We start from the raw sequence: 12,834 nt of genomic DNA on the forward strand, positions 1-12,834 counted from the left end.
AACTTCAGATGTCAGTCAAGGACTTGATTTTTCTCTTTCAAAAAAATCCATCAAAGCACTTAGTGGACTCTCCACGTGCTGGCAGTGGTGGGCTCCCTGGGGCCACGGGACGCAGTGGTATAGGGCCCATGTCTGGCCCAGGAGCCAGCCCAGGAGCTTGCCCAGTGGATGGAGACTAAGCAGTGTGTCCTTAGGAAATACAGAGAATCTCCCTCAGAAATGGCAGCACCGGAAACTGACTTGTTTTCTTTTTACACACTTAGCCTGAAGTGGCAGTTGGCCCAGCAAGAATCTCTCTGATCAGCCCACCTCAGCATGGACGCATGGGTAAGTGGGGATCCCGGCATGCACACCCCAGGTCCGCATGCAGACCAAGCCACAGTCCCTGGAAAGGAACACTCGATCAAACCCATCAGAATCCACCCATGTCAATGATGTCTTTCAATAATGTGAGCGTAGGAGTGACCTGTTCCCCAAAATGGTGTGGCTGCTGGGCCCACTACGGGACCTGGGCATGGTGGGCAAGTCCAGAGACCGACCCCTCCAAGCCCGCCATGGACAGACCATGCTTTGGTGATGTGCACCTCCTCTGGGCTTGGAACAAAATGGTTTCCTCTCCAGGTTTGCCTCGGAGGTTGTTGGAGTGGCTGATGGGTTTGGGAGATGAATGCCTTTGCCACCAACAGGCTTGGACCCCTCCCTACGGGGGTCTGGGTGGGCCTCTGGCTTAGCCCCTCTGCTGTTGCTCCCACCTCTTCACCAGGCCCCAGTGAGCTCAGGCCTGTGGGGCGGACATTTGCAACTTGGCACTGAGCTTGCTCGCCCTTGACCCCAGTTCTCTGCTCTGCATCTCCTTCGCTTTGCGCTGAAGGGGACATTCTAGAAGTGGCCTCAGAGTAGGACTGAGAGACACGGTGTGTGCAGACTCATCACACCTGAGTGGGAGTGGGGGGCCTAAAGCACCTGTTCTGGGGGATGCTGGGGTGGCACCTCCTGGGTGTGGCTCTGCCATTTCCACGGGGGACACTGTTCCCACTGGCTGGGCGGCCCCTCAACATGGCTGTTCAGCCTGCTCACAGCCTCTTGTCCCCATTCCTTGCCTGCTGCTCCCATGCTGCCCACTTCAGGCCCATTGTTTTGGCTGGGAGAGAACTGAGCTCACGGATGCAGCCCCCCACACCCCGGGGATGGAGGCCCCCAGTATAGCTGGTTTATTCCCATGGGTGGACCTCCCTGCCACACGCTGGTGAGAACTCATGGTACTTCCTCTGTAGTCCTGCTCAGCTTCCTGGGATGCCATTTCTGGGGTGTGTGATGTGGGGCTCCTGTTATAGGCGGCCGCCCGGCCTGGCTGCTTCCTCAGCCTGCATTGCCCCCCCACCTCCCCCAGGGGGCTCTTGCCCTCACTATCCACAGTGTGTCTGAGCTGTGTGCCGTAATGCTGGTCCTCACTGCGTTCTCTCCCTGGACATGTTTCCACAAAGGAACACGGAGACCCCCTTGATGCTTTTCAGATGTGTTGATCAGAATGGATAAGTGACAGGATGATGGCCCTGTGCGCATCCTACCCTGTGCATCCCACTGTCCCTTCTACCACTCTGGAAGAGATGTGTCCTCATTCCTGTGACTGATCTTGAGTGTCTTCATTTTAGTCACCTGTTGTCTGAATTGCCTGTTTTTCATTTGTCCTTCACATATATGAAATCCTCAGGATGAAGGATAATGATTTTTTTAATCCAGTTTGCTATTTAATTGTCTATCTGATTTTTTAAAATTTTAGATGCTTAATATTTTTTTAAAGATTTTATTTATTTGTTTGACAGACAGAGATCACAAGTAGGCAGAGAGGAAGGCAGAGAGAGAAGGGGAAGCAGGCTTCCTGCTGAGCAGAGAGCCCAATGGGGGGCTTGATCCCAGGACCCTGAGATCATGACTTGAGCGGAAGGCAGAGGCTTAACCCACTGAGCCACCCAGGCGCCCTGATGCTTAACATTTTTATGTATCAAATCTGTGGTTATGGTTTTTTCTGCTTCACAGATTTCTGTGTTTGGACAGATTTTTTCCCATAGCCATACCATTTTTTTCTAGTTCTCAATTTTACCTTTTTCCCAGTTCTTTTGAGTATATTTTGAGATACATTGTAAGATAAGGGTCCCAGCTTGATTTTTTTATAATTTATTTTGAAAATACTTCAGAAATAACACCCAGAAAAATGGTAAGAACAATATAAAAAACGCCCATGTTCCTTTCAGCTGAATCCCCCAACATTATGCCCAATTTGCTCCCTACCCTTTATGGCCAGTGTGTCTGAGCCACTGAGAGCATGAGGCTGACATGGCACCCTGCCCTCTTCCAGGGACAAGGGTGCCCAGCACAGCCTGCGGGCAGCTCAGCATCGGCATGGCTATGCCCATAGGCACTGAGCAGCCTTCTTTGCTCTAGGCTCCAAGGTCCCTGGGAGGACACCCTGCATTTCGTCGTACAGCCACTTATGTCTTACTCACTTTCCCTCTTTCCTGTCTTCAACAGTTTTAAGGATGATAGGCCTTAAATTCTAAAAGATCGTTCCCCTCCCCCAAGCCTGGCTCAGCCAAGAATTCTATATCTAAGAGAATTCTCCTTCAAAGGTTAAGACAAAATAAACATATCACAGAGTAACAAAAACATAATTGTTGCTAGCAGACCTGCCCTACAAGAAATCCAAACAGAAGGCATTGAGCTGCAGACTCACGGACAGTATCTAATATCTAACCCACTGGAGGGAACAGGGTCTCATGCTCTCACTTACTTTACAAAACCTAAGATTGTGGAAGCAACAAGGGTAACACTCATTGGGTCATAATAAACAGACATAACACATAGGGCAGTATGCATGTAGGAGGGGGGAGTGGGGCCATGTTGGAGCAGAGGTGACACAGCTCAACAGAATTAAGCGGAATGCTGACTTGTTTAAAGTAAACATGAATATGAGTCCAAAAATAGTTTTTTAAAATCAAGAGGAATTAAAATATTATATTAAAAAGCATTTGTTTACCAAAAAAGAAGCCAATAAAGGCAGACTAGAAGAAAAAAAGGCACATGAGGACTATAGACAAATAGCAGAATAGGTGTAAATCAGATCCTATCAGTGCTTACCTTCAATGTGACTAGGACTAAACCCCAATCAGAAGACGGAGGTTGTCAGACTGGAGGAAGAAGATGCAGCCATATGCTGTCTGCAAGAGACACACTTCAATCCAGCAGTGCAGATAGGCTCAAAGTACAGGGAGGAAACCACACCATGCAGAAGAGAACCAGACAAGCTGGAGCCACAGTGTGAGTGTTGGACAAAATAGTTTTGGATGAAGGTTGTTTCTGGAGAAGAGAAGGAGGAACATCTCGGTGACACAGGGTCACCCTATCAGGAAGACACAGTTATGTTGTAAACACATGCAATAACAGATCTATGAAGCAAGAGCTGACAAAGTGGAAAGAAGAGATAGACAATTCCATCTTAGAGATCTTAATATACTTTTCAAAGGTTGATAGGACAGCTACACAAGGAAAGATGTAAAAGGAACAAGAAGACAGCAAGTAGCCCACACAGATCTAACCCTCCCCCCCACCCCATGATCACATCAAATGTGAATGCTCTCAACACCTGCCAATAGAAGAGCAGAAATGGTCAGACTGGTGCAAGAGATACCCCTACAGAAGACGCACTTTAGATTCAAGGATACAAATAGGAAAGTTATAAAGATCTATTAAGCAAACAATAACCAGTAGAGATAGAGAGGCGATTTTCACATCAGACAGAATCAGGGTTTTGGTTTGGTTTTGTTTTTTAAAGATTATTTGAGAGAGAGATGGAGAAAGCATAAGCAGAGGGAGAAGCAGGCTTCCCGCTGAGCAGGGAGCTCTATCCCAGGACGCTAGCATCATGACCTGAGCTGAAGGCAGACACTTAATGGATTGAGCCACCCAATCCTCCAGAATCAGTCTTAAGATAAATATTATTAGAGACAAAGAGGGGCATTTCAGGACAATAAAAAGGACAGTACACCAGGAAAACATAATCATTATGACAATAGATACCAAAAATGGAAGGCCTCAAATTTTTGATGCCAAAACTTACAAAAATAAAAAGGGAAATGGTTAACTGAACAATTATGATTCAGATATTTCAATAACCCACTCCAATAACTTGAACAACACTGTTAACCCCACTGACTTACCTGACAGATGTGGACCCCATCCAGTAAACGCACCACACACATTGCTTTCCAGTGCAAATGGAACACTGTCTAGAGTATACCACGTACCAGGATATAAAACAAGTCCTGACATATTTAAAGGGATTATAATCACACAAAGGGTATTTGCAGGTGACAGTGGAATTAAATTGAAAGTCAGCAACAGAAAAAAAAATCGGAATAAAACAAATATTTGGAAATTAATACAACTGTAAGTACTAATGGGTCAAGAAAAAAAATCACCAGTAACATCAAAATATCTTGAATGAAAGAAAATACAACAAACCAAAAATTTTGAGATGCAGGTATAGCAATGCTTAGAGGGAAATGTTTACTTTTAAATGCTTATGTTACGGGCGCCTGGGTGGCTCAGTAGGTTGGGCCGCTGCCTTCAGCTCGGGTCATGATCTCAGGGTCCTGGGATAGAGTCCCGCATCGGGCTCTCTGCTCAGCGGGAGCCTGCTTCCCTTCCTCTTTCTCTGCCTGCCTCTCTGCCTGCTTGTGATCTCTCTCTCTCTCTCTTTGTCAAATAAATAAATAAATCTTTTTTTAAAAAAATAAATAATTAAATGCTTATGTTAGTATCACTTGGCATCAGGGAAATACAAATCAAAACCACAATAAGATTCCACCTCACACCAGTCAGAATGGCTGTCAGTGTCTTGTCAAAATTAACAAGTCAGGAAATGACAGATGCTGGAGAGGATGCGGAGAAAGGGGAACCCTCCTACACTGTTGATGGGAATGCAAGCTGGTGCAGCCACTCTGGAAAACAACATGGAGGTTCCTCAAAATGTTGAAAATAGAACTACCCTATGACCCAGCAATTGCACTACTGGGTATTTACCCTAAAGATACAAATGTAGTGATCCAAAGGGGCACATGCACCCAAGTGTTTATAGCAGCAATGTCTACAATAGCCAAACTATGGAGAGAACCTAGATGTCCATCAACAGATGAATGGATAAAGAAGATGTGGTATATATACACAATGGAATACTATGCAGCCATCAAAAGAAATGAAATCTTGCCATTTGCGACGACATAGATGGAATTAGAGGGTATCATGCTTAGTGAAATAAGTCAAGCGGAGAAAGACAACTATCATATGATCTCCCTGATATGAGGAAGTGGAGATGCAACATGGGGGGTTCAGGGGGTAGGAGAAGAATAAATGAAACAAGATGGGATTGGGAGGGAGACAAACCATAAGTGACTCTTAATCTCACAAAACAAACTGAGGGTTGCTGGGGGGAGGGAGGTGGGGAGAAAGGGGGTGGGGTTATGGACATTGGGGAGGATATGTGCTATGGTGAGTGCTGTGAAGTGTATAAACCTGGCGATTCACAGACCTGTACCCCTGGGGATAAAAAATACATGTTTATTTAAAAAAATAAAAAATTATTTTAAAAAAATAGTAAATAAATAAATAAATGCTTATGTTAGAAAAAAAGGAGATCTGAAACCAGTGAGCTCCGAACCTTAAGAAGCTGCAACAAAATATACTAGAAATCTATAAAATAGGAAACTCAGTGCAACCTAGTGTGTCTTATGAAAAAAATTAGCAAAATTGGTAAACTTTTACCTAGAGTGCCAAGAAAGCACAAATTGCCAGTATCAGGAATGAAAGGGGGGACATCACTACATACCCTATAGATATTGGAAGAATTATAAGAAAATATTATGAACAACTCTATGCCAACAAAGTAGATGACTTACAAGAAATGGATAAATTCCTATAAAGACATTATCAAAACTACCTCAAGAAGAAATAGTAACGCTGGATAGACCTCTATCATGTGAGAATTAATAATTTTAATATCTTTCCACAAAGAAAACCCCTTTTCCCGATAGCTTCATGGCTGAATTTTATGAAATATTTAATGAACTTATAATAATCCTACATAAGTTCAGAAAATAGAGGACTGAACACTTTCCAGTTCATTTGACAAAGTCAGCAATATCTTAAAGCCAAAGACAACACAAGAAAAATATCTGAGCAGTATTTCTTATGAATATGGATGCAAAATTCTTTAAAAGTATGTGAGGCAATCAAATCTAGTGACGGGGAAAAGGATTGTACACCATCACCAAGTGGGGTTTATCCCAGTAATTCAATGTTATTTGACATCTGAAGATCAATTAGTTAGCTATATTAGTAGAAAAAAAAAGACTTAATTAGATATTTTCAAAAGATAATTTGAAAAAATTCTGTAATCATTCATGGTAGGAACTCTCAAGAAGGCAACTTGCTCACCAGGTAAAGGGCATCTATAGAAAACCCACAGCTGACAGGGTACTGTTGAAAGGAAGCATACCCCTGGTGCACGGTGGGGCACCCATTGTCCAGAGCCCTGCTCCAGTCCACAACCACTAGGGGCTCTAGGCAGTGCAGAGAGGCCAGAGAAGGACGTGAAAGGCACATAGATTGGGTGAGAATGAGTGTAGTGTCCTTATCATAGACGGTATGCCCTTGTGTGCAGAAAATTATAAGGGATCTTTAAGAATACTAGTATGAATCAAACAAGGTTGGCAAAGTTACAGGATGCAAGATACATATACAAAAGTCAGTTGTAATTCTACATATGATAAACAGTCCAAAACTGAATCAATTGGTCATAGCTGCCAGAGTTTTCTTCTCGGCTTTGTATTCTTTTTTACTGATCAAAATACCATCTTAGGGGTACTGGTTGGCTCATTTGGTGGAGCGTGCAACTCTTGATCTTGGGGTTGTGAGTTTTAGCTGCACATTGGGTGTAGAAACTACTTAAATGAAATTTTGAAAAATACCACCTTATTTTTGCTTCACCGTAAATTTTGAAATCAGTGTTAGCCCTCTGACTTTGTTCTTAATTTATCAAAATGATTTTGATTGTTTTAACCTTTGTGATTTTACATAAGTCTTAAGATCCTTTGTCAAATTCTGCCCCAAAAAAGCCTGCTGGGATTTTAATGGGAACTGTGTTGCACCTGCACATCAGTTTCGGAGAGAACTGGTATCTTAACAGCTTTCAGCATTTGAGTCCATCAGCATGGATGTTTCTCCACTTCCTAAATCTCTAATTTATCCAGGGGATCATCTGTGGTTCTCAGTGTATACATCTTACCTTTGTTGATAAACGTATTCCTCAGTAATTGCTTTTGATGGTGGAATTCTGTTCATTTAATTTTTAAGTTGGTCACAGTCTGCAAGGCATAGTTTTTCCCATTCTTTTTTATTTTCAACCCATTTTTGTCTGAATCCAAAGCATATATCCTGCAGACAGTATCAGATGTTGCTTATCTTGTTGCCTGATCCATTCTTATACTGCCTGCGTTTTCACTGGAGTGTTTGGTCCATTGATGGTTAATACAGTTATCAGCATATTTGGAAATAAGTCTGCCATTTTGTTACTTGTTTTATGTGTGACTTGGGAACTGTTATTTGTATCTCCTTAACTGCCTTTTTTTGCATTAAATATTTTTAGTGTACCATTTTGCTACAAATTGAATTATATCCCCTTAAAATTGATATGTTGACGCTCTAACCACCCACATGACTATTTGGAGACAGAGCCTTTAGGAGGTAAATGAGATCATAGGGTGGGACCCTGATCTGATAAGGTTAGTGTCCTTATAAGAGACACAAGGGTAAAAAAGGCACATTGTATTTGTGTCAACAAAACCATACAGCAACAAAAAGAGGGTATACCAGAGAACTCACTCTCCATGCCTATGGACCAAGAGGTCACATGAGCACGCAGAGTGAAGATGGCCGTCAACGGGCTAGGAAGAGGCCCTTCCTAAACTCCCAGCCAGCCCCCATGACTATGAACAATAAATGTCTACTGGTTAAGCCCCAGCTTGTAGTCTTGTGTTATGACAGCTGAGCCCACTAACACACGTTTAATTCCTCTTGATATTTTAGCAACCTGTTCTGTTCTTTTCTCCGTGATTGCCTGGGAATTATACTGTGCACCCTATCATAATCTACTTTAAGTGAATACTGACTCAACTCTGGTGAAATTACTGCTCCCTTACAATTCATCCCCTGCTTCATGATAACCTATTTATGTATAACTACATATGCTATATATAACACATAATAACACATATGGCATTCATAACATTACAAACTCAGTGACACAGTATTCTCCTAATTAATTCTTTTAAACAACATCACTTAAAGATCATAAGGGAAAAACAAAGTCACATAACACATTCTTTACTTGTACTGCATTTTTACCATTTCCAGAGTTCCTCCTTCCTTCCCATGGATTCAAGTTACTGTTGGCTCTTACTTCATTTCAGCCTGAAGCACCATTTTGTTGTAGGGCAGGTCAGCTAGCAGTGGATTCTCAGTCTTTGTCCACCTCTGAGTGTCTTCATTTTGTCTACATCTTGAAGGGTTACTTCGCTGAACATAGAGTTCCTGCCCCACCATTTCTAGCCCTATGGAGGCTTCCCACTGCCTCACACTCCTTCATTTCTGGTGAGGAGTCAGCCATAAGTCATGCCGTGCGGTTTTTCTGTGTGTGAGGAGTTGCTTTTCTTCTGCAGATTTTCTCTGTGCAGGGAGCCCTCCAGCCTTATCTATCTTATTCAAGACTGTCTTGTCTCTTGTGCAGAGGTGTTGTGCTGGGAGCCCGCTCCACACCCTCAGCTCTCGGCTATCCCCACCTCACTCCACAGGCACTCACTCCACATGTGAGTGCTGTCCACCGTCAGGGTCAGATGACATAGCCTCTCCCTGGCCTCACCTCCAGCCTCAGCTCAACTCTGGGCTGGGCTGCAGCATCCTGCCGACTCACCAGGGCCCCATGGGAGCACATGAACATGCTGTGTGCCACGGGTGGGCTTTCTGCGCTGCTGATCCACATCTCTTTCCGGGTTCATCATCGTTCTCGTGAGGTTGGTCTCAGCTCCTGGGCAGCCTGGACCTCTTCTTGACAAGCACGTTGGAATGAGTGAGGGAGCTGTGCAGGGGTGCAGGTGTCCTTTCCCTGGAGCACAGGCCCTCCTTTCACCACGGCCTGGGGCTCCTCCCCATCCCCAACCCTAACCCCACTGCCTGCTTTTGCTGCATGTTTCCCCCTACAGGAATGCCCCTATCTGTCTGACATCACAGAGGGATGAGTCTTTCCATGCTCTGGTTAATGAAATGTGCCCTCTCTAAATAGCAAGGTTTTTCATTTTTCAATGGAAATCTTTCTAAAGTGCATTGCTTCCCTGAATGGGCATTATAGACCTTAACATGCTGGCATCCCATTGGTGGTACAGCATTGGTCAGACCACCTGTTCTTAGCTGGGCTGACACAGGGGGACACCTCAGCACCTGAATGCCCGGTCCTGCCTTGCTTCTGAGTCCCCACGTGGCCTAGGATGGTTTTCAGTTCCTCAGACCCCGCCATGTCACATGGTCCTCCTGGGCTGTGTGTGGGGCGCCCATCGTGCTAGATTCAGGCCCTCATGACCCCTGTGAGTTGACCTCTGGGGGCACCTGCTTCCTCATCTCTGCTGACAACCGTTCTCTCCACAAATTACCAAAAAGAGTAAATAAGACACCCTTTCAACCGACTGTGATGTTGGGCAGGTAACCCACCATCACTGTTGTGGCTCCAATCCGTGTTAGAATGTACTGGCATTTATTGCATTGGACATGTGGCTGGCAGACCAGGAGGGGCTGCCAGGCAAGAGGAAGCTTCATTCCTAGTTTTCTAGACGTGGGAGGCAGGTGCACCCCATGGAGCCCCATGTGGGATCCCTGGGTCCGGGATGCAGGCATGGTCTTCATGGGAAGGAGTAGCAGGCAGTGGGCCTGACCAGGTGTGGGATTGGTTAGTTAGGGTCGTATGAGCAGTTTGGGGGGGAGGGGTAGCAGCTGCCCCGTGTGTTATGTTGGCCTTGGGCGATTAGGGTGGAAAGTAAAAGGTAGGGGGTGATTCAGAGCACAGGCTCTGGGTGGTCATGTCAAAGGCAGGCTTTCAGACACATCATTACTCTGAGAGCCAGCTAGCCCTGGGAGGGGTCATCTCTCCAGGAAAAGCAAGGCCCCACAGTGTCAAGCTATCACAACATACAGAAAATAAAGCATGTGAGACAGGTTTTCTCCTTGACTCTCAGGGATTCTGCAGAGCTTCTGAGGGTCACCTGCTGACTCAGGTCTGCTGGGAGCCACCAGGAAGCCATGTCCTCCCACAGTCCCCACAACCCAGTGGCACAGAAATGACCCATGTTGGCCACTTGGTTCTGTGCAGCCCTAGGAAGGATACTGCCTCTCTCTGACCCAAGTTCTCTGATCACGAAAGGACATGTGGACACCCTAAATGCTGTCCTTTCTTTCCCCGCCATTCTCCTGTTAAAATTCTCCAAAATTGGGGCACAAAGAGTTCGGGTGTTAAGCAAGAGTAGTCTTCATATTTGTTCTCTGCTATGACTAACACATGCCAGGGGCTGTTTATATCTTTAGAGGAAGCTTCTTATTAGCGGGGAGGATGTCAGCAGAAATTCGGGAGTGTAAATATCTCACAGTGTGGGTGGGGACGAGCTAGTCCTGGCACTAAACCGCTCCTCAGAGCTGGAAGCTTCTAGAGGTGCTTTTCCTCCCAGTGGTTCTCAGAGTAACAGGAACCAAGATAGAGTGTAGGGCAGAGCGCAGGTTTGCACACGCTGATGGAGTGCCCCCCTGCACCAGACCTGCAGCCCAGAGCGCGGTGTCAGGTGGAGGCTTTGGGGGCTGAGTGGTCCCACCCCGGTTTCTATGGCCTCAATGTCCCCTGGGAAGCTGTGGAGCATGGGGACAAAGCCCCGGACCCTCCCATGCTGGGGACACCCTGCCCCTTCTGGAAGGGCATGGAGAGCAGGACGTTAGGGATGTGGTGGGGGACAACTGGGTGCTATGTGTCTGCCTTCCCGGAGTCTCATGCCTTCACCTTTTAACCCCATCCTCTACAGGCAGCATCTCCAGCTGCGGCCCTCAGCTCCTTGGCCTGACGCCCAGTCACAGCAGTGTGTCACAGGCTCTCAGGTAATGTTTTGCTGCTCCACAGACACCCAGGCGGGAGGCATGGGACTGCCCACTCCCCACAGATAATGCCACGAACCTTTAATGGATTGCCTTTTCAACCCATTTGTCCATGTTCTGAGTAAGATTAGACCACATCACATTTTTGCTTTTTTGAAGCTAAAATGTAACTTAGGCAGTTACACTGTTACTGAAAACTCCAAAAGAGCCATTTCACGGCTACGAGGTATCTTATCCCAGGAATGGACTGGACTAGGGTCGGCAAATATTTCTGTAAAGGGCAGGTAGTGAGGGCTTTCAGCTGTACAGACAAGGTCGTAGAGGTAGACAGACAGACATGGCTGTCCCACTAAAACTCTGACTACAGCAGGCAGAGCTGGACTTGGCTGCCATGTGCCAACCTGATGGGACCACTACTCCCTTAACTCTTCATTTCTGACCCTGAGGGTCCCCATTCTCTGCTGCCTTTTGGAACCCCCACAGGGGTCTCCATCCAGGCTCTCTGTCTCATCCATCCAGGGCAGGTGGTCCCTGAAGGCAGGGGATTCCTGCCCACCCCCACCTAAGCTCTTTAATGGCGGGCACACATTTTGTCCTCTGTGATAGCCCAGCTACGGTGCCACGTATCTTCCCCAGCCCATGCGGAGCTGCATCTGTGTGCCCTCCACCCGATTCCAGAGGCCATCAGACCCCCACCCCCCACTGGGTGCACTGGCACAGAGGAGGGACTGGCTGTGGGCATAAACCTTCTCCCAACGTAGGTCTGTTGAATTGACTCCTAGGATCCCATGGCTGCCTGTCCCCTGCAAGGCGCTGTCCCAGCCAGCGGCACCCCGGGCCCCCGGCCGAACAGCAAGAGGGGGCTCGCCCAGCCTTGGGGGTTCCCAGACACTGGCACCCAGGCCGCCCATCAGCATCTCTGCTCTGCTGCAGAGGCAGCGAGTAGGCAAGTGCGCCCTGCATTGAAAAGGAGACGTGTGTGTGGAGGGTGTCTACATACATGTGGGAAGAGTGGACCTGACGGTTGACTGTCCCTGAGAACCGCGCTTCTGCACTTTGGTGAGAGGGGCTCACACGTGTGTGCTCCTCGGCTCTTGGCTCCCATGCTCCGCAGGGTCTGCTGGCCTTGGGGCAGCCACACTCAAAAGGGGAACGAGGTCTTGCATCAGGCCGTCAGCCTGGAGCTCTCGGGCTACCAGTAGAATGTGACGCAGTGAAACATTCGTCCATACTTGATGGAATAACATCATACAGTTGAATAAAGTACTTTTCTGATTGTCCAGAAATGTGACGTGTTTGAAGCTTGGCTCTTATTATTACCTTCAAAGTTCCTGAAAACATCAGTGTTGAAGCAGAGCACGATCCCCGTGCTGGCTTATTGCAGGAAGACTTGGGGGCTAGGCAGAGCCTGACCTTCTGCACACAGGCCTCTGTGGGGAATGGCCACACAGTCCAGACAGCCTCTGTCACCTGGGTGTCCATGGCTCACAGGTGATGCTGTGTTCGGCAATGACTGGTTTCTGGAGATGAGCTTTGGGCCTGCCTCCTGCCAGGTCAGTGAGATGCTAGTCCTCGGCTGAGGAGAGCAACTAGTCAAGA

General features: G+C 46.7%; 1 protein-coding gene across 1 annotated transcript in view; it reads left to right on the forward strand.

Annotated features, from left to right (window-relative positions):
• The window catches only part of RNF212 (ring finger protein 212), a 34,457-nt gene extending 21,920 nt beyond the window's left edge, over positions 1-12,537 (forward strand). Inside the window, exons 9-11 of the mRNA XM_059167429.1 lie at positions 264-327; positions 11,166-11,238; positions 12,018-12,537. Coding sequence (XP_059023412.1) covers positions 264-327; positions 11,166-11,238; positions 12,018-12,201 — 321 coding nt within the window. The 3' untranslated portion in view covers positions 12,202-12,537. The remainder of the gene's footprint in view (positions 1-263; positions 328-11,165; positions 11,239-12,017) is intronic.
• Positions 12,538-12,834: the final 297 nt, after the last annotated feature.

The sequence above is a fragment of the Mustela lutreola genome, chromosome 1 (genome assembly GCF_030435805.1).
Source record: "Mustela lutreola isolate mMusLut2 chromosome 1, mMusLut2.pri, whole genome shotgun sequence".
Classification (NCBI taxonomy): domain Eukaryota; kingdom Metazoa; phylum Chordata; class Mammalia; order Carnivora; family Mustelidae; genus Mustela; species Mustela lutreola.